A 23,639-nucleotide genomic window follows, 5' to 3' on the forward strand; every position below is an offset into this window, starting at 1 on the left:
TATATCTCTGTGGACCCTCTGGTCCTAACTCTGTGGACCTTTTGGTCCTAACTCTGTGGACCTTTCGGTCCTAACTCTGTAAACTCTGAATCATACATAGCACAAATCACATAGAAATCACATCATACAAAAGCATACAAGATAATCTGTCACATAACTCTAATTACCACTCTTTGGTAAAGTATAGTGAGAAGACTCACCTCGGGTAACTCGGTAATCTCGAACTCGATGAAATCTGGTCTAGCCTCCGTCTAATCACAAGGAATAAGCATTCTAATCAATACAACTCTCAAGGCTAGACTATTCCCTCTCTTATCACTCTCAGAAGGGTAAAAGACCATTTTACCCCTCTCATGGATCAAAGACCCTAAAGTTGACCAAACCCTAAAAATCAACAAAAGTCAACCCTCCGGGTTACGCTGCGCGTACCAGACCTGTACGATGGGCATACCTGACGGCCTCACAGAAACGGGGAAGGCGACCCCTTACGCCGCGCGTACTGGGATTACGCCCCGCGTAACTCCCAGTTTCAGACTCCTAAGCTTTTGGGGTCTTAAATAGTTAAGACAAATGTCCAACTTCCAGATCTGGCCATCCCTAAGCCTCTTAATCCATAAAGTTGGTGACTTTAAGCCTTTGCATGGATGAAATAGTCACCAACACCCATAACATTCCATTTCCAACCCTAGAAAGGCTCATAACTCAAGCATGACCCCATAACAACGACCAAGTTGGGATTTTTATGGATCTACAACACATATATCACTGAAATGGGACAGATCTAGGTCCATGGAGTCCCTTATGCTCATAAAGTCTCCACCTTTGGGACTTTTAACCCTAGAAATGGTCCATGCAGCACCAAACCAAAATAAAGAGGAAAGTTTTGAGCTTTATACCTCTAGATGAAGCTCCTCCCTCTGAAGAACTCAGATCCAAACTTGCACTTCAAGCCCTAGCCTCAACAAGCTACTCTCCTTCCTCTTCACTAACACACAAAGGCACTTTTAGCTCAAAACACTCACATACAAGCTTAAGGAAGATGGAAATGCTCTCTTACGGTTTCACTCTATGATATGGTGGCTGAGGATAAAGCCTTAGCATTCCTTATATAGTGCATAAGCCAAATATTAGGGTTTGCATTTGGGCCCTCTACGCCCAACGTAACCATGGGTACGCCCAGTGTACCTAGGCGAGTCTGTGTCCAAATTAAGCGCATGAGTACACGCAGCATACCCCCCAGTATGCCCATCGTACTCATTTGCTACAAAATTCACTCAAGGGCTAAACTTGACAACTTGACGAAAGAGAAGGGTTAAATAGCTTTACCTGAATTTCAGGATGTTACATGCTGGTGGAGCAGATAAAAGAGGATGAACTCAAGCAATGAAGCAGCTGAAATAACTTTAAATCAAAATCGAGAGTGAGTGTTAGCTGATTATGTGTTGAAATTTTGGCAAATTCTAAAATATTTTCAAATCAGAGTGTATCTTGTGTGTTACATTTCCTGTCCAATGGGCCAAACAAAAGAAAAAGATATGAAATCATTCAATTGCATCTCATGTTTCCAAAAGCATAGAGGAAAACCAATAAAACATTAATTGTTTCCTATGATTTACTTTAAACAAAAAAAATCACAAAAAGTAACAAAATAAAAAAAAAACTTTATATCATAACTGATTCTGAGGTAAATTCCTAAACTAGAACACCAGTTATCCTTCAATTTCATCTGTTTGAGCAACTTTCCAAACAAATGAAAAAAAATCCTAATTCAATGAGAGACTTTAGAGAGAAGGATAAATGAGATGGAATTTTACGTCGGTTGTGGTGGCAGGGATAAGAGAAAGTGGTGGTGGCAAAGAAGTCGACAGAGTTGGCCAGGAAGGATGGTGTGAAGAGACAACAGTTATAAGGTTATGGTTTTTTCTGGGATGGTGGGAGTGGCGGTTGTTTGAAGAAACAGAGGTGGAAGGGCTGACAATGATAATAATAAGTATGGTGGAGGCAGCGGGTTGAAGGCCAATGAAACCATTTGGGTGTTGTTAGTTGTAACACTCTAAATTTTCAACAAAATATTCAATTTTAAAACTTTCACACAAACATAGTTTAATATTTATCAAGCCAATTTGAATTTTTCCCAAACACAAAACATCGGAAATTATATGTCAAATATCCTAGAATCCTCATGTTGGTGTGTACAATCATGTCAGCGCCTTCCCGCGATCCTGAGATGTACCTGAAACACATTTTTACACAAACAATATAAGCACGAAGCTCAGTGAGTTTCCGAAAATACCAATCACACAAATAATTAGCCTATCATGACTATATCTCGATAAGGACCCTCGGGTCATGTGTCTTAGTGAAGACCCTCAGGTCTCATGGCTCGGTATGGACCCTCTGGTCCCGTGTCTCGGTGAAGACCCTTCGGTCTCACTGCTCGGTATGGACCCTCTGGTCATAACTCAATATATACACAAAGTAATATAACAACACAATTCACAAAGACATAATGCATAATATCACATATCTCAGTATAAGCAAATAAGACCCTCCGATCAAAACACAAATAAGACCCTCCGGACGCACAGTAAATACCACTCAGGTAAGTTTTTTGGTCAAAAATTACACAAGTACTCATCAACCAAATTGAATGAGAGGTTGTGATGTTCAGATTGTGTAATAGCAAATGGTAAAAGAAAGCGACACAATGGTTTACAAGGAAAGCCCTTGATCGTTGCTAGGATCTCCGACACAAAACCTTTGGAGGTGATAATGGTCACCTGCCTTTATGATTTTATTGATATAAAATGAAGATTCCAGTGATTTCTTAGTAAGAATGAGTAAAGAATTTCGTAGATTAAGCTTTGACTAAAGAAAACAGTGTGTCATGTGCGGATTACAAGTGTCAATTTATAGTCTAATCTAGCTAACAAGATGTCCGATATTTCCGGGATCCTCTATGACCAGCTTCATGAACATTATTTGACCAATTATTCTGGGTCTTTAGCATAGTTGATGTGACTGATGGGTTTTGAGTATTCTAACACTTCCTAAGTGTACATGCAACCCTAATAACCTTGGATCTATGTTTGTCTAATTATCATGCAAAGTTGAATTCCAAGGTTATATTCCTATCTAGCATACATGGGGAACAATTTTTAACTTGAATGAAAGATAAAATATAACTTACCTTGTTGTTGCTTATGATCCTTGAAACCTCGTGAGCCTAGCACCCCAAGTGTGATGCCTAAAATATAATTATCGGCCTAGCCCTCACTTGTTCATGTGTAGCTGATTTTGGTGGAGAATGGGTTCCTTATATAGTGTTGACACATCTAGGGTTACACCATGTAAACCCTAATGTGTCATGAATCTTCCTTTCCATGACCCATGGGTTTGTAACTCCCATGGAGCATCCTATGGGTTTAACCCAACTTGATAATCCATGGAGCCTCTTAGCCCACTATACAAGTTATGGATGATTTAAATAATCAACCCATATATTTAATTAGTTATCTTTTGATCACTTAATTAATTCCAAATTAATTCTTGATCAAACTAATTAAATAATACTATTAATATATTAGAACTTATAATATATTAATAAACCACAAGTGTTATTTTTCTCATTTAGTCTATCCAATTGCATGGTGCCATGCAACCCAAATGGACCATGCCGGGTCGGGTCAAGTACATAATAGAAATAGTTATGGACTTAGACACCTTATCCAACAGTGACATCCCCAATTTTACGGCCAAAGAAGACCGAGTTGTTTATGATTTATTTGAAAATTAGAGTATATTTTTAAAGAAATATATTGCGGAAATTGTTCCCAGAAAAACATGATAAATATATTATCAAAGCATTTCCAAAAAAATGCATTTTGTTCATATTATAACTTTGGGATGTCATTGTCAATACTGAAACATAAGCATAAACAGACCTTACATTTATTTATACTAGTGATCTACATCTTCTTTAAATATCTCAGTGTAAAGTAGCTTTGTATCGATACCTGTGATACAAATAGACTGAGTGGGTCAGGTTGGTAAACCTAGTGAGTACAAAGGGTTTTCAAACCATAATAATATAATTATTATGTTTATTCATCAAACAATCAACCCAATTACCCATCCCCATTATCTTCTTTATTCCTTAAGGATCTACCCTAAGAATCATCTATCATGCCGTTTTTCATTCCTAAGGATTCTTTTAAGGATTAGGCACGAAGTCCATCGTTGCCTATGGCACACCTGCCAATGTTATCTATTAGGCACAACTACCAATATTATCACTTAGGCACAACTGCCAAGATTATGACATTCTCTATTAGTCGCAGCTGCCGATATTATCCTTTAGGCGCATCTGCCAGGATTATGCCATTCTATATTAGGCGCAAGTGGCGATATTATCCTTTAGGCACAGCTGCCAGGATTATGCCATTTTCTATTAGGCGCATCTACCGATATTATCGTTTAGGCGCAACTGCTAGGATTATGACATTATCTATTATGCGCAGCTGCTGATATTATCCTTTAGGCGCAGCTGCCAGGATTATGACATTCTCTATTAGGCGCAACTGCCGATATTATTCTTTAGGCGCAACTGCCAGGATTATGATATTCTCTATTAGACACAGCTGGCGATATTATCCTTTAGGCACAGCTGCCAGGATATTTAGAGTACATATGTTGAACACTTAAATCAAAAATACCTACGGGTTATGGCATAGCTGCCAATATTCATCTATATCACCTTTCATCCCTCATTATTTATCTACCCATGTTCTACCAAACATATTCATATATATATATATATATATATATATATATATATATATATATATATATATATATATATATATATATATATATAGTTTAAATCATTTAAAACATGTATAAAACGTTCATCCATCATAGATATCAGGAACACAAATAATATGCACACATAGCACATAATTTATATTAAATACTTCATATCTATGTGTATGATGAAAGTAACTATGCACTCACTTGTAGCGTGCTTTGATAGAATCTAACTAGAAATGGTCAGTGGTTCATGATCGTCGGGCTCGGAACGTGGAAACGGCTTCAGCAAACGAGAGAGAAAAAAAGTTAGGTGTAAGAATGGTTGAGGTCGAAATTGCTATTTATAGCCTGATTTTTGGTCTCTCACGTCATGAGCCATGCCTGCTCACCCCACAGACTTTCCATTTGCGTTTATAGCTCACGTCATGATCTTTCAAGATTCACCCCGTAGACTTCCCAGGTGTTTCTAGGCTCGATTAGTGTCCGTTTGAATTCACACATAGTGAGAATTAATGCTCACGTCGTGAGTCCAATCAGATTAGGGTTTCTGACACATGTCATGCACTCAGACAACTGCATCTTCGGAAGGTCATAACTTTTTCATACGAGCTCCATTTTTTATGTTATATATATCCATGCGTAGGTGGAGACATACTCTAAGACTTTCATTTAGACCCCTAAGGCTAAAATGTACTTTACTGTATACTCACTTTTTACGATTCCCGGTGTCGTTCCGGTTTTGTCGCGAAACTTCGATATGTCATAACTTCTTCGTTATAACTCAGATTTCAGCATTCTATATATGTACAAAAACCTTTTGACATATACTAAAACCTAGTTAATATTATTTATTCTCAATAATCCTCTATCAAAAATTCATTTTTGATACTTATCGTCTCTAAATTAACTAGCCCGAATCCGCGGGCGTTTCAGTTGAGATGATTCTTCGTTGAGAATTAGTCTTCCCTTGACTACTTTTGAACACGTGTGAGTTATAGACAAAATATAATTGTTATAAATATTAATAAAAATAATAACGGTACTTAGTCGGGATCCTGAGGTAGCTGAGGATCCTGGATATTTGAGGATCCTTGATATTGTAAGGATCTTGGCCCTAACAATTACCCCCAAGTTATACCTGAAAATATAGGGATTAGTTTCATAAATATTAAAGGAATAACTTAAAGTAAATAGGTAAAAAGGAGAGAGAATAGTAATTTTCAGTTTTAACCCATAACAACTAGGTAATGTGAAACCCAACGGATAGTTTACTAGTCGTTAATAGTCAAATCATATTAACTGGTCCTGTATAAATATGAGAGATCAGTTCCATAATCCCCCATCCATTGTTCTTTTCTTTTGTCGTGTTATCTTGCGATTAGAAGGTAATTTTTTTCTAGGCTTTTATTCTTGCCACCATGGGTCGAAAAATGGATGTCTCTCGTAAAAGCATCGTGGCCCTTCCCGACGATGACTTTATTGACCAAGGTATCCTCTCTTATGAGGAGACATGTTATTTTAGCGATGATGACATTGAATCTTAAAGAATCAATGGGGCCTTTCCTCCTAACGCTGTTTTCAGGCCCTTCAATCCCCTTATTCAGCCCGATTTTGTCTCCCTCACTTGGGTGTGCTTTCCTGAGTACCCTTTCTCCTAAGGTTTGAGACACCCTTTCCCCGGGATCGTCTCCGAATTTTTTAGGGTGACTGGGATTTCGTATATCTAGGCCATGCCAGTTATCTGAATGATCCTATATTGGGTCGACCAAATAAATCAATCAAAAGGTCTCGACATAGGCCTTTCTGAGTTGGCCTGGGTATACGATCTCACAACCTTTGGGAATTCTCGCTTCCTACTCAAGGTCAAAACTCTTAGATTTTCTCTAATCTTCAAAAACAAGCACAATGATGGATCTTGGAAAGGGAGATACCTCTTTGTGAGACGTGACTTTGTTCCCGATGGGGATATCTTACCCACAGATTGGGTTAAGAAGGGTAGGATTTCAATGCTTTTCGTAGTGATCCTGGAATCATATTCTTATTTTGTTTGTTTCTTTTCAGCCTTCAAGTTCGAAGAACTTGTTCTCGTCATTGAGGATTCTGAAGAGAAAATTGAGAGGTTCTTGGCCTTGTTTGAAGTCGAGAGATCCTTCCGATTCGATCAAGCCATCCTGCAAAAAAGCTCCTCCGCTACTGACCTCACGTCGACGGAAGGATCCAATATTACTCGCTCCAATGCTCGCTTCACTCTTGTTGATCTTGATACGGCTATGTCAGGAGATCAGTTGGTGGTGAAGAAGGAGAAGAGTTCATCCTCTCTTCATCCTAAAAGGTCGATCGTGGATTTGACAGTTAAAACTCCGGGATCTCGAAAGAGGAAAACTGCTGAATCCACTGGTTTCTCTTTGGATAGCCTTGGAGTTGAGGAAGCTCTCCAAAAGTTGGTCTCTTTCTCTCATGTTGCAAGTGTTGATTTCATTGTCGCTTCATTTTTTATTTTGCTTTTCACTAACTTACTATATGTTTACCACCGATCTCTGATCATGTTTCGCTGATCTAAGGATCCGTACGGAGAGGGCTGAACAAGCCCTTAAGGGACGGGAGAAGATGTGGAAGATAACCAACGAGGATCTTCTAAGGAGGGTAGAGTTTCTTACCAAGGAAAAGGGTGAGAGAGAGGAGGAGTACATACACGAGATGGAGGAGGTGATCTCCGATGCAAAGGTCAGTGTTGCAGTGGTCGTTTGGGAGGCCAAGATTTGTCTTGCTGAGGATCTTGAAAATGCAGGATCCTGGGACATGGTTGGTTGGCACGAGGCATTGGCTAAATTAACTGGCAAGCCAACCGCTGCCACTCAGGATATTATACTGCGGCTGACCGGGGGGGAGGGGGGAGACGAAAACTGATGATGACCAGGCTAAGGTCTAGGCCTTTTTAGGTGATTAAGGTATCAAAATATTTTGATGCATGACTCTTGTAAGGCTGCGGGACTTTTTGTTTTGAAGATAATGGTTGATCTTTCTTTCATCTTTCTACGTTTCCTACATAATACAATACTAAGGTCTTTGCATAGTTAGGATCCAAAAAAATGAATGATTCTTAAGACAAAATGGCCCGATAAGGAAAAATAACAATACCTGATTGTGTTAAGTAATCTAAAAGTTTCTTTTAGAAGTTTAATGATTAACTTGCAACTCTTAAGATTTTTTTAATATGCTTTTAAAACTTCTTTAAAGATATCAAAACAGCGGATGAATCCGAAGTGATGAAAGTTCACAATTCAGCGATTGGTTTAGGATCCTAGAAAGTTTAAGATCCTTGATTTCACTTAAAACTTCAAAGTTAAGGAAAGATGGAACCTGATTGTCTTCGAGTTTCTCTTTAAGCTCCATGATTATTTGAATTTTAGAATTTACTGAGGATAAATTCCAACTTAACAGAGAACTTTGGCTCACTGTTGAGAATGAGATTTCTTACCAACGAAGGTCGATGAGGATCCTTAAGGGAAAGGATCCTTACTGTCATAGATCCTTAAAAATATGGATCTTAGATCTCATATGTGAAATTTCCCCTTAGAATAACCTGTTTAGATCATAGAGTTTGACAAAATAGATAACATGTTAATGTTATATTCTGGGGAGGCTCCCAACCTGTGATACAATTCATGGGAGAGATCCTTATTTAAAATAACATGAAAATGTTACAATTTGATTGTATTCTCTGGGGAAAATTCCCAACGTGTGATAACATGAAGATCTTATGTAATTTCTAGTGTAAGATCCCAATCTTTGATAACATGAAAATGTTATAAACCTTAAGTAATCACTCGGGTAGGATCCCGATTTTTGGATAACATGAAAATTTTATAAACCTTAAGTAACCACTGGGGTAGGATCCCGATTTCTAGATAACATGAAAATGTTATAAACCTTAAGTAATCACTGGGGTAGGATCCCAATTTCTGGATAACATGAAAATGTTATAAACCTTAAGGATCTCAACTTGTGTTTAAAAATAAGAGGGTTTCCAAGCCACTAAATCGTGAAATGATCCCCTTACCCGTATCCCACAGTTAGATATGATGTGCCCATGCGAGGTGTGTAAACCTTAGTTCATGTGAAAGAGGTAATTAGCTCTTTAAAACTTAGATGGGATTAAGTACCCTTAAGCGTGGGAGAGATGATCAATCTATAGCTTGTGTACATGATAGTTTAGAGATTACATCATTAAATATAATGGAATTTACTGAGTATTGAGATGTTCATGTGTCAAGATCCTTGTGTTTCCGGTTGTTTAAACTTGAGGATCCTGATGTTCCAGGATCTTCGCTTGTGAGGATCCTGATGCTTCAGGATCTTCAATCTTGAGGATCCTTAACCGTACGCCGTTCTGCATAGAAAACGTTAGCTAACGGTGGGCGTTAGTCTAGCTAATGCCCCTCCGATGCTTAAGTTAGCAGCGTATTCAAAGAGAAAATCAGTGATAAAAAAAATTCTTTTAAGGTAAAGAACATGTGTACCTTGGTTTTTCTGTGGATCATTCGACCTTACTTACATGTAGTATGCTTTGAGGTGTATAGCATTCCAGGATCTTGGGATAACGTCTCCTTCGATTGTTGCTAGCCAATATGATCCTTTTCCTGCTTCATCATCTATAACATATGGTCCTTCCCATTTAGGAGCCAGTTTTCCTACACTGGGATCCTTAGTGTCTTGGAATGTTTTCCTTAATACCAAGTCTCCTATTTGAAACCTTCTGACTCTTATGTTCCTATTGTAGGCTTTGGTGATCCTTTGCTGATGAGCAGCAATGTGTATTTTGGAAAGATCCCTAAGCTCGTCAATAGTGTCAAGATCCTGTGCTAGGATCCTGTTGTTATTCTCTTGGTCTTGCAACAAGTATCTTGTCGTCGGGATCACTACTTTAGTAGGGATTACTGGTTCTGTCCCAAACACTAGAGAATAGGGGGTCTGACCTGTGGGCACTTTGGAAGTGGTCCTATATGCCCAAAAAACGAAAGGAAGCTCTTCTTCCCATCTTCCTTTCCTTTTGTCCAACCTTTTCTTTAAATTGTTTACTAAGATTTTTTTGCTAGATTCTGCTTAACCATTAGCTGGGGATGGACAGGAGTAGACATTATCATTTTGATTCCCCAGCTTGTGCAAAAGTCTTTTGTCATTTTGCTTATAAATTGGGATCCGTTGTCGCATATGATTTCATCCGGGATCCCGAACCTAGTCAAGATATTGCGTTTACTGAATGATACTACCTATTTGTCTCTTACCTGGACGAAAGCTTTAGCTTCGATCCATTTGGATAAGTAATCGTTCATCACTAGCATGAAGACTTTACCTCATGGGCCACTAGTAATTTCCCTACTATATCCATTCCCCATTTCATGAATGGTCATGGGGACATAATAGGATGTAGAGGTTCTGCCGGTTGATGCAGGATGTTGCTATGTCTTTGGCAAGCATCACACTTTTGAGCATGTAGAAAGGAGTCTTTCTTCATGGTTGGCCAATAGTATCTTGTTCTTAGTATTTTGGAGCATAAGGATCTGCCCCCGGTGTGATTGCCACAATCTCCTTCGTGTATATCCTTTAAGACTTCAGTAGCTTTAGGATCTTCCAAGCATCTAAGGTATGGACCTGCCAATAGATTTTTTTTTAAAGTTTACCTTGGATTAACACAAATATCGAGATTCTCGTCCTAAGTGCTCTTTCACTTTTTTCTTCTGTCGGGATTGTGCCATTTCGGAGATACTCCATAATGGCTTGGGTCCATGATTGCGGACTTCTTCGAGGATCCTAGAGTCAGGGTCTTCAATAACTTCCATGCTTGTAGGATGTTTAGGATCTTCTGATTTTTCGAAGAGGGTTTCTATGGCTGGGGTTATTATATGGGTTATAGGAATCTTTGTTTCTGGTGGGATCCTAAGGGAGGATCCTAAATTTGTTAATGAATATGCTTATGTGTTTTCTTCTCTGGGAACTTGGGTTAGGTTAAAGTTTTCGAAGTTAGATGCTAATTTTTTCAGGATCTCTAGATATAATGCTAATTTTTCACCTTTCACTACATAAGATCCATTGTAGTGACTGGTTAGTAATAAAGAATCAACAAGAAGATCCCTGATTTGAAGATCCTTAGCCAATTCTAGTCCCATGATGAGTGCTTCGTATTCTGCTTCGTTGTTGGTAGTGTAGAATTCACAACTAACTGTCTGGGGTATGATGTCCCCCTGTGACGACTTTAGTATGATCCCTAGGCTTGTTCCTTTCTGATTTGAAGCTCCATCTGTGAACAACATCCATTTTCCCAGATATTCATCTTCCAGGAGTTGCTTGGCCTCCATGTCCACTTCGTTTTGTAGATGATCACTAAAGTCAGTCACAAAGTCTGCTAATGCTTGTGATTTTATAGCGAATCTTGGTTCGTATCTGATGTCAAATGTGCTTAACTTCACCGACCATTTTGCCATCCTTCTTGACATTTTTGGTTTTCTCATGACATTCTTGATAGGATAGTTAGTATTTACATGTATAGTGTGTTTCGAAATAGTGTCTTAACTTGGTATAAGCAATGTTACTAAGGTAAGAACTAATTTTTTAAGGTGAGAGTATCTGGTACCAGGATCCAAGCGACTTTTACTTACATAGTAGATATGATGTTGATCCCCTTCAAGATCCTTGACCAGAACAACACTTACCGCGTTTGAGGATACCGAGAGATAGAGAATAAGTGGTTCTCCATCTATAGGCTTCACTAGTAATGGAGCAGAGCTTAAATATTTTTTGAGTTCCTGGAAGGCTTTCACATGTTCCTCCTTCCACTCAAATTTCTTGTTATTTTTCAAGATATCGTAAAAGGGCTTGCACCTTTCTGAGGATCTTGAAATGAACCTGTTGAATGCTGCTACTCTTCTGGTTAGCCTTTGGATGTCCTTTTTTGAAGATGGGGATCTTAATTCCATGATTGCTTTGATTTATTCCGGGCTTGATTCTATCCCTCTTTTGGTTACCATGTATCCAAGGAACTTGCCCGACTTCATTCCAAAGTGACATTTGAGTGGGTTCAGTTTCATATTGTATTCATCCAGGATGTCAAATGCTTCCTTACGGTCTCTGAGGTGATCTTCGGCTTTCATTAACTTCACTACCATGTCGTCAATATAAACTTCCATTGTGTCCCGCATCTTATCTTTGAACATCGGATTCACCTACCTTTGATATGTCTCACCTGCATTTTTAAGACCAAAAGGCATTGCGGTGTAACAATATCTACCTGTTCGTGTTATGAATGCAGTATCTTCTTGGTCTGATGGTTCCATTTGGATTTGTTTGAATCCTGATGAAGCATCCATGAAGGTTAGGAGTTCATGGCCAGCTGTTGCATCTATCATAGAGTCAATATGCGGTAGAGGGAAAGGATCCTTTGGGCAAGCCTTGTTAAGATCCGTGTAATCTACGCACACTTGCCACTTGCCATTTTTCTTTTGTACGATGAATACGTTAGCTAGACATCTTGGGAATTTGCTTCCTTGATCATCCCTGTTTGAGGAGCTTCTCCACTTCTTCTTGGATGATCTGATTCCTTTCAGGTGCAAACTTTCTTCTCTTTTTGTGTATTGGTCTGAAAGAAGGATCAATGTTAAGTTTATGAGTAATAATACTCTTATCTATACATGTCATATCTTCATGTTTCCATGCGAACGTATTGCTTCTGGATCATAAGAAATTCAATAGATATTGCTCGATCTGCTCAGGCATTGAGGATCCTATGAGGACTTTAGCTTCAGGATCCTCGATGCCCAGGGGCACTTCGTTTACGTCTTGTTCCTTTGTCTCCAGAACATGTCGTGCCCCCAGCCTTAATTGCTATGCTTGTTGGGGCTTGGTCATAGATTTCATAGAGGTTTTGTAGCATTCTTTCGATTCTTGTTCATTTCCCATGATCTTCGTTTTTCCCCATGGAGTGGGAAACTTCACGCACTGATGGTATGTCGATGGAACCACTTTCATCTCGTGGAACCATGGTCTACCTAGTATCACATTATAAGAAGATAAGGTGTCAAAATACACAGAAATTTTATATTGAGTTTACCCCTTCTATGTATATTGGTAGCTTTATTTCTCCAATTGTGTGTTTTGTTTCCCCGCTAAATCCTATGAGGACTGAGGATCTCCTGACTATCTCTGATTTTAGGATGTTCATTTTTTTCAGCACGTCTAGGAGTATGATATTGACCGAGGATCCTCCGTTAACAAGGATCCTTCTGACGAATTGGTTGGCCATGTACAGTGTTATCACGAGCCCGTCATGGTGAGGATCCTGAATTCCTTCCCTATCCGTCTCGTCAAATGTGATTTCTTTTTCACTGCTAATCATGGTATTCTTCCATGGTCAATCATTCTTTTATATTTTAGAAACCTTGGCGTGTCTTTTAGCCTGAGATTAAGAGGTACCAAAGATGTTAGATCCGCCTGAGATAATGTTTACTATCTTAGTGTTAGAGGGTGGATATCCTGGTTTCTCCGGGATCTTGTAATCATCTTGGCCATTCTCCTTGGATTTTTCTCTTTTTCTCCCGAGGATCTCTTTGAGGTGTCCTTTACTAAGGAGGTAACTAATTTCTTTTCTTAGGGGTATGTAGTCCTCCTTCATGTGGCCAAAGTCTTAGTGGTAAGCACACCATTTGGACCTGTCTTTCCAAGCGATGGACTTGTTGTCTCTCTTTGGCTATCTTGCTTTCTCTCTAAGATCTTGCATAGTGTGAATTACACCTGAAACATCCATAGAAAAACAATATTCGGTGACTATAGGAAGCTCTTCTTCTTCTCCTAAATCTTCAAGGGTATTAACCCTATGATTATTCGATTTGGACTAGGGCTTCGATTTCTAGGATCTTTGAGTCGAGGATTCGGCCTTCCTGTTGGGGCTCTCATATTGATCTGAAGGGTTGCTTCTCTTCTGGACCTCTCTATCCTCTTTGAGCCTTATGAACCTCAATGCTCGGTACCTCGCTTCATCCAATCTTTTGCATGAGGTCACCACAAAGGTCTTCATAAAAGGGTGAACCCTTCCTTAGTCCCATTTTAAAGGCTTCCACAATGGTGGCCATGTCGATGTTGGGGATGCTTAGAGCTTCCCTGCCAAACCTATTGACAAAGTCCCTAAGTTTTTCCTTAGGATCCTAAACCACTCGGTAGAGATCACTACTGATCTTTTCAAAGGTTCTGCTGCAAGAAAACTGGTTATTAAAGATATTGACTAAGTGTGCAAATGAAGTAATAGAGTATGGGGGAAGGTTTAGCATCCATTTGAGGGTTGAGCTGTAAGGCTCAAACCAAAGCCTTTACATAGGCAAGCTTCCTTCAATTGCCCTGGGATGGGAATGATCTCCATCCTTTCTCTATATTGGGCTATATGCTCTTTAGGATCTATAGTTCCATCGTATAGCTTCATCCTGGGAGTTTGGGAGCACTTAGGAACTTCGGTATCAGCTATTGCGGGAGCAAATCTTGAGATCACATGGCTTGTAGGAGATGCTTCCGGTATTGGTTGGACCACTCCGGGTACACTGGAGATCATTTGTCTTAATTGTTGAAGTTCCCTAGACATGTTTGGTTTTATTCCTGCATCAACGTTAGTATAGTTAGTATTAATAGTATTGTTGTTTAAGAAGTTACTAGAATTAAGGTTTCTAGGAGTGTTGAAAGGCTCATTGAGATCATTGATCATAGACGCCCGGTTGTCCATAGTTGCCCCTAGGGTGACACCATGGTGGTAGGAATTGTGTTCCTCTAGCGATTTTCTGAGGATCCTACATTATCGAAGTCCAGGATCCTTGGTTGCACAACTATGGGCATTGTTTCCTGGGATTTCTGAAATTCCGCCTTCATCCTCTCTACTTCTTTGAGTAGTGCTCTATTCCTACTATTGGGTCACCTGTTGTGTCATTTTCCTCATCATAGCGAAAATTTCTGCAGTAGTGCCTAAGGCAGTTGGATCCTAGAGCCCTGACGATCCCAAACTTCCTGGATTAGCGATTGAGGGGGTGCTTTTCTTGGAAGTGCCAGGCGATTTCCTCTGAGTAGGGGGGCCCACTCGGAGGAGGTGGTAGGTTTTTGGTTGGAATGGAAGGAGCAGACGATGAAGAGAGGATTGGTTGTGTGGACATGATTTCTTTTAGGATTTTGAACACCATTGCCCCACGGTCGGCGCCAAATTGTTTGGTAAAAATAATTACACAAGTACTAATCAACCGAATTGAATGAGAGGCTGTGATGTTCCTATTGTGTAATAGCAAATGGTAAAATTAAGTGACACAATGGTTTACAAGGAAAGCCCTTGATCCTTGCTAGGATCTCCGACACAAAACCTTGGGAGGTGATAATGATCACCTGCTTTCATGATTTTATTGATATAAAATGAAGATCACAGTGAGTTTTTAGTAAGAATGAGTAAAGAATTATGTAGAGTAAGATTAGACTAAATAAAACAGTGTGTCGTGTGTAGATTATAAATGTCAATTTATAGTCTAATATAGCCCACAAGATGTCTGATATTTCTGGGAATCCTCTATGACCAACTTCATGAATGTTATTTGACCAAGTATTATGGGTCTTTAGCATAGTTGAGATGATTATTCGCTGAGAATTAGTCTTCCCTTGACTACTTCTTCACATGTGTTAGTTATAGACAAAATATGACCGATATAAATATTAATAAAAATAATAACAGTACTTAGTTGGGATCCTGAGGTAGCTGAGGATCCTGGATATTTGAGGATCCTTGATATTGTAAGGATCCTAACCCTAAAAGTAAATATAGTGAGAAGACGCACCTCGTGAAGTAAAGTAAGGAAATCCCACACCCGAACTGCCGGTCTAGACTCCGCCTAACATATGTCACAAATATCTGTAATTAAAATTGATATTAACAACCATCAAAGATGTTGGATAAGTCTCTCTACTAAACCTCAGAAGAGTAAAAGACCATTTTACCCCTCCATGGCCTCCAAGGTCCACAACTTGACCGAAACCCTATAAGTCAACAGAAGTCAACACCCAACGCGTACGTTGGGCATACAACCCTCTACGTTGGGCGTATAACTGACCATGCATGCATCGGGGCAGACTCGATGCTACATTGCGCGTAATTGGAGTACACTCAACGTACGTCCCATACTTACTTTTCTCACTCTCATGGTCTTAATCCGTTAAGACCATTGCTACAATCTCAGATCCGGGCTAACTTGAGTCTATTACCTCACAAAGTTGGTGACTTTAAGCCTTAGTATGGATGGACAAGTCTAAAACTCATAAACTCTAATCCTTTACTCACAAAGGTCCTCATATATCATGCATGGGGAGATCTTGATGACCAAGATCTCATTTTTATGAGTCCAAACGACTAGAAACACCTAAAAGGACAAGTATTATGCTCTGGAGTTCATCAAACTCATAAAGCTTCAAGCTTGGGACATAAAACCCTAAAATGGACCAGAACATGAACCACTAAAAATAATGAGAAATCTTTGAGCTTGATACCTCTGGATGATGCACCAACTACAGAAGGGATCAGATCCAAACACTTGGACACCAAGTCTTTTTCCTTTAAAGCTCCTTCTTCACAAAATAATTCCACAAGAACACTCAATAAGCCACCAATGCTCACACAAGCTATGGAAACGATATTTATGGTTTAAAGGGAGTTGGAGGCAAGAAATGGTGGCTGGAAATGAGGCCACTATGTTCCTTAAATAGGGACACACAACACATTTAGGGCTTACACTCTAAGCCTAGTATGCCCAACGTACCCTCTGGTATGCCCCGCATACTAAGTAGCCTCCACGTTCATGATACGCACACGAGTACGCTGAGCGTTCACATGTGTACGCCTTGTGTACTCAACTGCCACCTTTTTTAAAATAAGGACTAGTCTTGACAATGCAATAAAAGTTATGGTCATCGATGCATACCTTATTTCGGGATGTTACAATTCTCCCCCATTAGGATTAGATTTCCCCCTCGAAGTCATCCTATGGAAACAACTATGGGTACTGCTCGCGCAACTCGGACTCTAGCTCCCAAGTCCACTCCGAACCTCTACGATGCTGCAACTGAACTTTAATCAGATGCACCTCCTTGTTCCTCAAAGTCTTTACTTACCTATCCAATATGGCTACCATCCTCTCAATATATTTTAGGCGATCATCAACCTGAATGTCCTCTAAAGGAACCATTGTTGTCTCGTCGGCTACACACTTCCTTAGCTGGGATACATGGAAAGTGTCATGAATCTGGCTCAACTCCTTAGGCAGCTCTAACCGATAGGCTACCTTGCCCACCAGGGCAATCAACCTGAAAGGACCAATGAATCGAGGACCCAACTTGCCCCGCTTCCTGAATCGGATCACCCTTTTCCATGGGGATATCTTCAGGAGAACAAAGTCACCGACCTGGAAATCTAGCTCGGAATGCCTTCGATATGCGTAACTCTTCTAACAACTCTGGGTCGTCAGCAACATCTGTCTAACCTGCTGGATTTGCTATGTCATCTTGAGCACTATCTTGGTGCTCATCATCACTCTATGTCCGACCTCCCCCAACATATAGGAGTCCGAAATCTCCTCCCAGGTAAAAGCTCAAAGGGAGGCATCCAAATGCTGGAGTGATGGTTGTTGTTTTATGAAAACTCAGCCAAGGGTAGATAGGAATCCCAACTCCCACCAAAATCCATAACACAAGCATGTAGCATATCCTCGAGCATCTGAATCGTTCGCTCACTCTTCCTGTATGTATGTGGATGGTATGCGATGCTAAAATATAGCCGGGTGCCAAACTCCTCATGAAATTTCTTCCAGAACTTGGAAGTAAAGCACACATCATGGTCAGAAACTATCGATATCGGCACTCCGTGCCGAGCCACCACCTCTCGAACGTAGACCTCTTCCAACTTCTCCACATAATAGATCTCACTTATAGCCAGGAAGTGAGCACTCTTTGTCAACCAGTCCACAATAACCCAAATCGTATCCACACCCCTCGCAGTCCTAGGCAATTTGGTAATAAAATCCATAGAGATATGTTCCCACTTCCATAGAGGAACTTCCAGAGGCTACAACTTGCCCTGAGGGCACTAATGCTCTGCCTTGAACTTGCGGCAGGTCAACCACCTCTCAACTACCCATGCCACATCTCTCTTCATATAGGGCCACCAATAATCGTGTTTTAAATCCAAGTACATCTTCATGGCCCAATGATGGATGGAAAACCTCGACTTATGGGCCTTCTCCATCAAAATCTGTCAAGCTCCACCCGTATATTGCACCCATATTCTCCCATGGATGGTCATAAGCCCCCGACTATCCATCTCAAACTCAAAAATCTTCCCGATCACCCGTTCTCTCTTGCGGTTCTGTGGTCTCATGGCCACCGCTTGGGCCTCTCGGATGACATCTAAGACTGGAGTCATCACCGTTATCCTCATACATACATATCAAATCGGAGCACTTGCTGCTTTATGACTTAGGGCATCCGCTACCACATTAGCCTTGCCTGGGTGGTACAAAATCTCGCAATCATAGTCCTTCACTACATCCAACCACCTCCTCTGCCTCATATTCAGGTTGGGTTGATCCATAATTTACCTCTGGCTCTTATGGTCCGTGTATATGGTACATCGGTCTCAAAAAAGGTAGTGATGCCAAATCTTGAGGGTGAATACCACCGCGCCAGCTCTAGATCATGGGTGGGATATCTCATCTCGTGAGGCTTCAACTACCTCGATGCATATGTTATCACGTGCCCTCTCTGCATCAACACCACACCCAATTCTAATATGGATGCATCATAGTAGACTACGAAGTCCTTTACCCCCTCCGGGAGAGCTAACACTAGAGCCTCACACAACCTCTAATGAAGAGTCTCGAATGATGCCTTCTGCTCAGGCCCCCAGGTAAAAACGACATTCTACCGAATTAACTTGGTGAGAGGGACATCAATCTTGGAGAAATCCCTGATAAATCTTCGATAGTAACCTGCCAGGCCAAGAAAAATTCTGATCTTGGATGGGAATCTCGGTACCTCCCACTGCATAACTTCCTCAATCTTGGCTGGGTCGACCAAAATCCCGTTCTGATTAACGAGGTGTCCCAAGAACTGAACCTCTTGTAACTAGAAATCATACTTGGAGAATTTGGCATATAGCCTCTCCATCCTCAACACTCCAAGGATCTCCCGAAGATGCTCCTCGTGTTGTTCCCTAGACTTCGATTATACCAAAATATCATCAATGAACACAATCACCGACTGGTCTAACATGGTCCTACACACCCGGTTCATGAGGTCCATGAACGTTTCTGGTACGTTGGTGAGCCCGAAAGGCATCACCACGAACTCATAATGCCCATAACGAGTATGTGTAACATCCCAATTGTTGAATAAATAAATAGATAAAGATTTATAGCCCTAAAATAAATAATATTTAGCAGAGTGTTGGCGTTGGGGAGCGAATTGATGTAATTATGGGTTTTGAGGGTTAAAGTGTAAATTTTGGGCCGCTTTGTAAATATTTCTGGAGTTGGGGGCTGGTTGGTAATTGTTGAGACTTGTACTGGTATGAATTATTATAGTCAGGGTGTATTTGGTAAGTTTTGGGCTTAAATGGTAAGGAATTTAGGGAATGAGGGGTTGAAAGGTAAATTATGGATTAAAGTTGAATAAGGTCTGGTGGGGAGGGACTGATCTTGTACAAGTTCAAAGTTTGATAAGTGGGGGCGTGGATTATACCCGATGCTTGTTTCATTTCGCGGTTACATTCCATACCCTAACCCTAGGGCATAAGACTTCAGCCGCCATGCGAGATGCCCACAGCCGCCACCCTCTGTGTTCATGCGTCACTCCGATCAGACAGTCGTTGTTGCCGCTAACCCACCACCATGACGCCATTGTGGCTGCTAGACGACGTGAACCCACTGAGCATCGCATGCTCGCTGGAGCTGGGCAGCATGACCGTGACCTCCATTCGTCGGGAAGAACCCAGCCCCAGTTCCCTGTTGTGATTTTTCCTTCCTCTTCGCTTATTTCGTCGCTGTGCCACCGTCGCCGTCTCTACTCCAAATAGCAACCGCAACGGATCTTCTTCTTTCCTCCGACCACCTTGGGCCGCTGCAAAGGTGGTTGTGTATAGGTATGTTTTCAACAATAAGTCGTGGCCTAGATATGCTGGGTGGTGTTAAGGTGTGTGAGTAAATTGATGGAACGAAAAAAAATGCACCGCCACCACCCCAAGGTGGTGGCTGCCACCTATTTTTATTTCCTGCCACCCTATGCCGCCACCATCTGCCATGATGGGTGGTTGTGGGTGTGTTTGTGAGTTTATGTTTGAGTATAATTATTGTTTTCGGAAATTATGAGGTTAAATGTGTGCTTGTATGGCCGGAAAACCCCCCACCACCACCGTGAGGTGGTGGCCACCGCCAGGAGCAACCACTGACCGCCACTACCTTAGGTGGTAGTGGGTGGTGCTTGACATAGTGAACCCTAACCGGCCCAAATGCTTGATCTAGGCTTATTGGATGGCTATTGGGCTAGAAAGCCTAATTAGGGTTTAGAAAATCCTAATTTTGGGTTTGTTGATTTGGGCCTATTGGGAACCACGTTTGGACTAGTGGACTGAAGATAAAACCCATGACAATTTTATTATATGATCTATTAGTGGAATAATGGACTTACTGGGTTAAGACCTTAATGGGTTAAGTGAGAAATACTTAACCATAATCGTCATATTATGTGAAAACCCTAATTTTTACTTGGGCCTTGTGGTTGGGCCTTCCTATTGGGTTTTAGTATTTGGGCTATTGATGGGCCATCCAAGAGAAGTCATGTGGACTAGAATATATAGATGGGCTTTAGGGTAAGGCTCATACAAGGGTTTAGGCCCAATTTGGAAAATTGGGCCATAGTGGGCCCAATGGACTCGAGTCATATATGGACGAGGTTGGTGGACCAAGTTTAGACCTAATAATGTGAAGGTTGGTCTTAGATCCTAATGGGGTTATTTGTGGGTTTGGCTTAGTCATAGAAGCCAGAGTGTAGCAGCAACATTTATAGGATCTGTTAGCCACCCGATGTGAGTCTTCTCACTATACTTACCTGTGTTATAATTTGTGTGTGACCGGAGGGTCTTAGTATATTATTGACCAGAAGGTTTCAGTACATATAGATCAGAGGGTTTTAGTACACTATCGACCGGAGGGTCTTATTTGTTTATTATGTGTTATATGTTATCGTGCATACTGTCTTTGTGACTTATGCTGTTATGGTAATATGTGTATATATTGATCTTATGTGTTTATTAGAGTACTACGATATCCTACATTATGTCTATGTGAATTATGTTGTGTATTTATTATGAGCTTATAGAGTTAGGATCGGAGGGTCCAAAGAGTTAGGACCGGAGGGTCCATTAGAGTTGTGGGACTGGAGGGTCCCACTGAGACACATTGACCAGAGGGTCTTACAGAGTTATAGCCTCGAGTGGCTAATGTGTATTTGTGGTATTTTGGGGAAATCACTAAGCTTCGTGCTTACCATGTTGTGTGTTATGTGTTTCATGTGTTTCTCAGGATCACGGGAAGGCGACAATTTGATTATACACACGAGATAAAGAGTTATCTTTTGGAGGATCCTGGATTATTAATTTAACTATTATGGAATTGTGTTTTGTTAATTGATTATTGGGATTTTTGTGGAATGTATTAAGAGAATTTTTGTAATTTAAAAATGAAAATTTTGTCTGTAAATTTACGGTGTTACAGTCTGAAAGGTCATCTTCTGAATATCCTCCTCGCAGACCCTCATCTGATGATATCCATATCTCAAATTAATCTTAGAAAAACCAAGATGCTCCCTGCAACTGATCAAATAAGTCGTCGATCCTCGACAATGGATAGCGGTTCTTAACTGTCAACTTGTTCAACTCCCGGTAATCGATGCACATCCGGTGTGAACCATCCTTCTTCTTGAAAAAATGGATCGGCGCTTCCCATGGCGAACTACTTGGACGAATGAAACTCTTCCCCAACAGCTCCTGGAGCTACAAAGATAACTCCTTCATCTCGGGTGGCACGAGACGGCATGGTGCCTTGGTAATAGGTGTCGCCCTCGGAACCAAATCGATCCGGAACTCCACCTGCCTCTCAGGAGGCACACCCAGAAAATCCTCGGGGAAAACATCCAGGAAATCACATACCACTAGAATATCGGAAACAGAAATCAATCTCTCTTTGACAACCCGAGTATCCACTACATAAGCTAAGAAACCCATACATCCCTACTGTAGACTCTGTCTCACCCTGGCGGCAGAGCAAAAAGCTAATCTCGATCTAGTTCCCTTGCCATAAACAGTAAGTACTAGGGGTGATCACGACTCAGTTTGAAACCGTGAAACCGACCAAACCGGTCATCGGTTTGTTTTTACGGTTTGTATTTTTCCTTACGGTTTGGCTTGTGGTTTCGAACTTTTCAAACCGTAGTGAACGGTTTGGCTTACGGTTTTAAGATTTCAAACCGTCTAAAAACCGGACTAGACCGTAAGATATATATATATATATATATATATATATATATATATATATATATATATATATATAGTATTTTATTGTACTATATATTAATTGTCATTTATAAGTAATAAAATTTTAACCCACAACATTTATTATTTTAATTACCATAGCCCAATACTAGTTTAAGTCCAATTGAAAAATGATTTTTTAATCCCAGAGTCCAGTCCAACGAAATTAGGTTGTTTGATTGTTTTTCACTTTCTCTTACCCTAATCGCAAAAGACGCAACCTTATTCTTCAGACAGAAGACTCGAAGTCGTTTCCACTTCGTTGTTCATCACTTCTTCTTCACTTATCTGAGACGTAAACTGATTGTCCATAACTGCATACCTCCGACTACACCTCAACTCCTCCGTTGCAGCAACTCCGACTACACCTCGACACCTCGCCTGCAGCAACTCCCCCTCCGGCTCTATTTGCAGGTCCGCTTCTCGTTCTTCCTTTCAGAACAAATCCTTTGGTTTTCTTAATTTTAATCTGAGCTCTAACTTTGATCAAATGTGATTTTGATAATCTGATTAATACTCAAATGGATATAATTTTGCACTGAATCAACTGTCGACTAATATGAAAGATAAATCAGTTAGGGATCAGATGGAGTTATTTGTAAATCAAGATAAGAAATAAGCAGTGTCCTATCGTAGAATTCACTTATGTAATCCGATATGTTCGCCGATTCTCAAAGACATAAATCAAATGTTTCTCCATTGTTGCCTTTGACTTTCTCTGAAGTTTCTAATTCAATCGATACTTTTGGTGGTGGTGGTAGTAGTGGTGCCTTCCCCCCCCCCCCCCGGTCTTTTGGATGAGTTATTTAGAGATTCAGATTACGATTCAATGGAAACGATCTTGAAGCAGTTGTATGAAGATTTAAGAGGGACTGTGCTCAAGTGCTCATATTCAGGGCTCATCTTCAACAAAAATGCATTAAGGGCTCATATCCAGGTAAAAAAAAAACTTTTTAGACCATAAAGGCATGATTTATCTATCCAGGTGAAAGCTTTATTATTATTGGATAATTTGTGATTGTTGATAGGTTGATCCTTTGTTTTCTGCAAGTTCAGGCATGTTTATGAACCTTAGTGCTGTTATTCTTCGTTTGGATTTCAAGTAAGAATGTAAGATAGTCAAGAAACAACAAGTTTTGGTCAACCAAGTAACTGGCCTTTTTCTTTGGCAGGATGATTTTATGAACTT

The 23,639-nt window shown here is 40.4% G+C and overlaps 1 protein-coding gene across 1 annotated transcript; it reads right to left on the reverse strand.

Moving 5' to 3' along the window:
• Positions 1-10,781: 10,781 nt before the first annotated feature.
• On the reverse strand, positions 10,782-11,303 carry LOC145064567 (uncharacterized). Its single transcript, XM_079011990.1, has one exon. The coding sequence runs from the start codon at positions 11,301-11,303 to the stop codon at positions 10,782-10,784; it is 522 nt and encodes a 173-aa protein (XP_078868116.1).
• Between the last annotated feature and the right edge of the window lie 12,336 nt (positions 11,304-23,639).

Source organism: Lactuca serriola, chromosome 7 (genome assembly GCF_051521515.1).
Source record: "Lactuca serriola cultivar US96UC23 chromosome 7, Lser_US96UC23_V15, whole genome shotgun sequence".
Taxonomy (NCBI): Eukaryota; Viridiplantae; Streptophyta; class Magnoliopsida; order Asterales; family Asteraceae; genus Lactuca; species Lactuca serriola.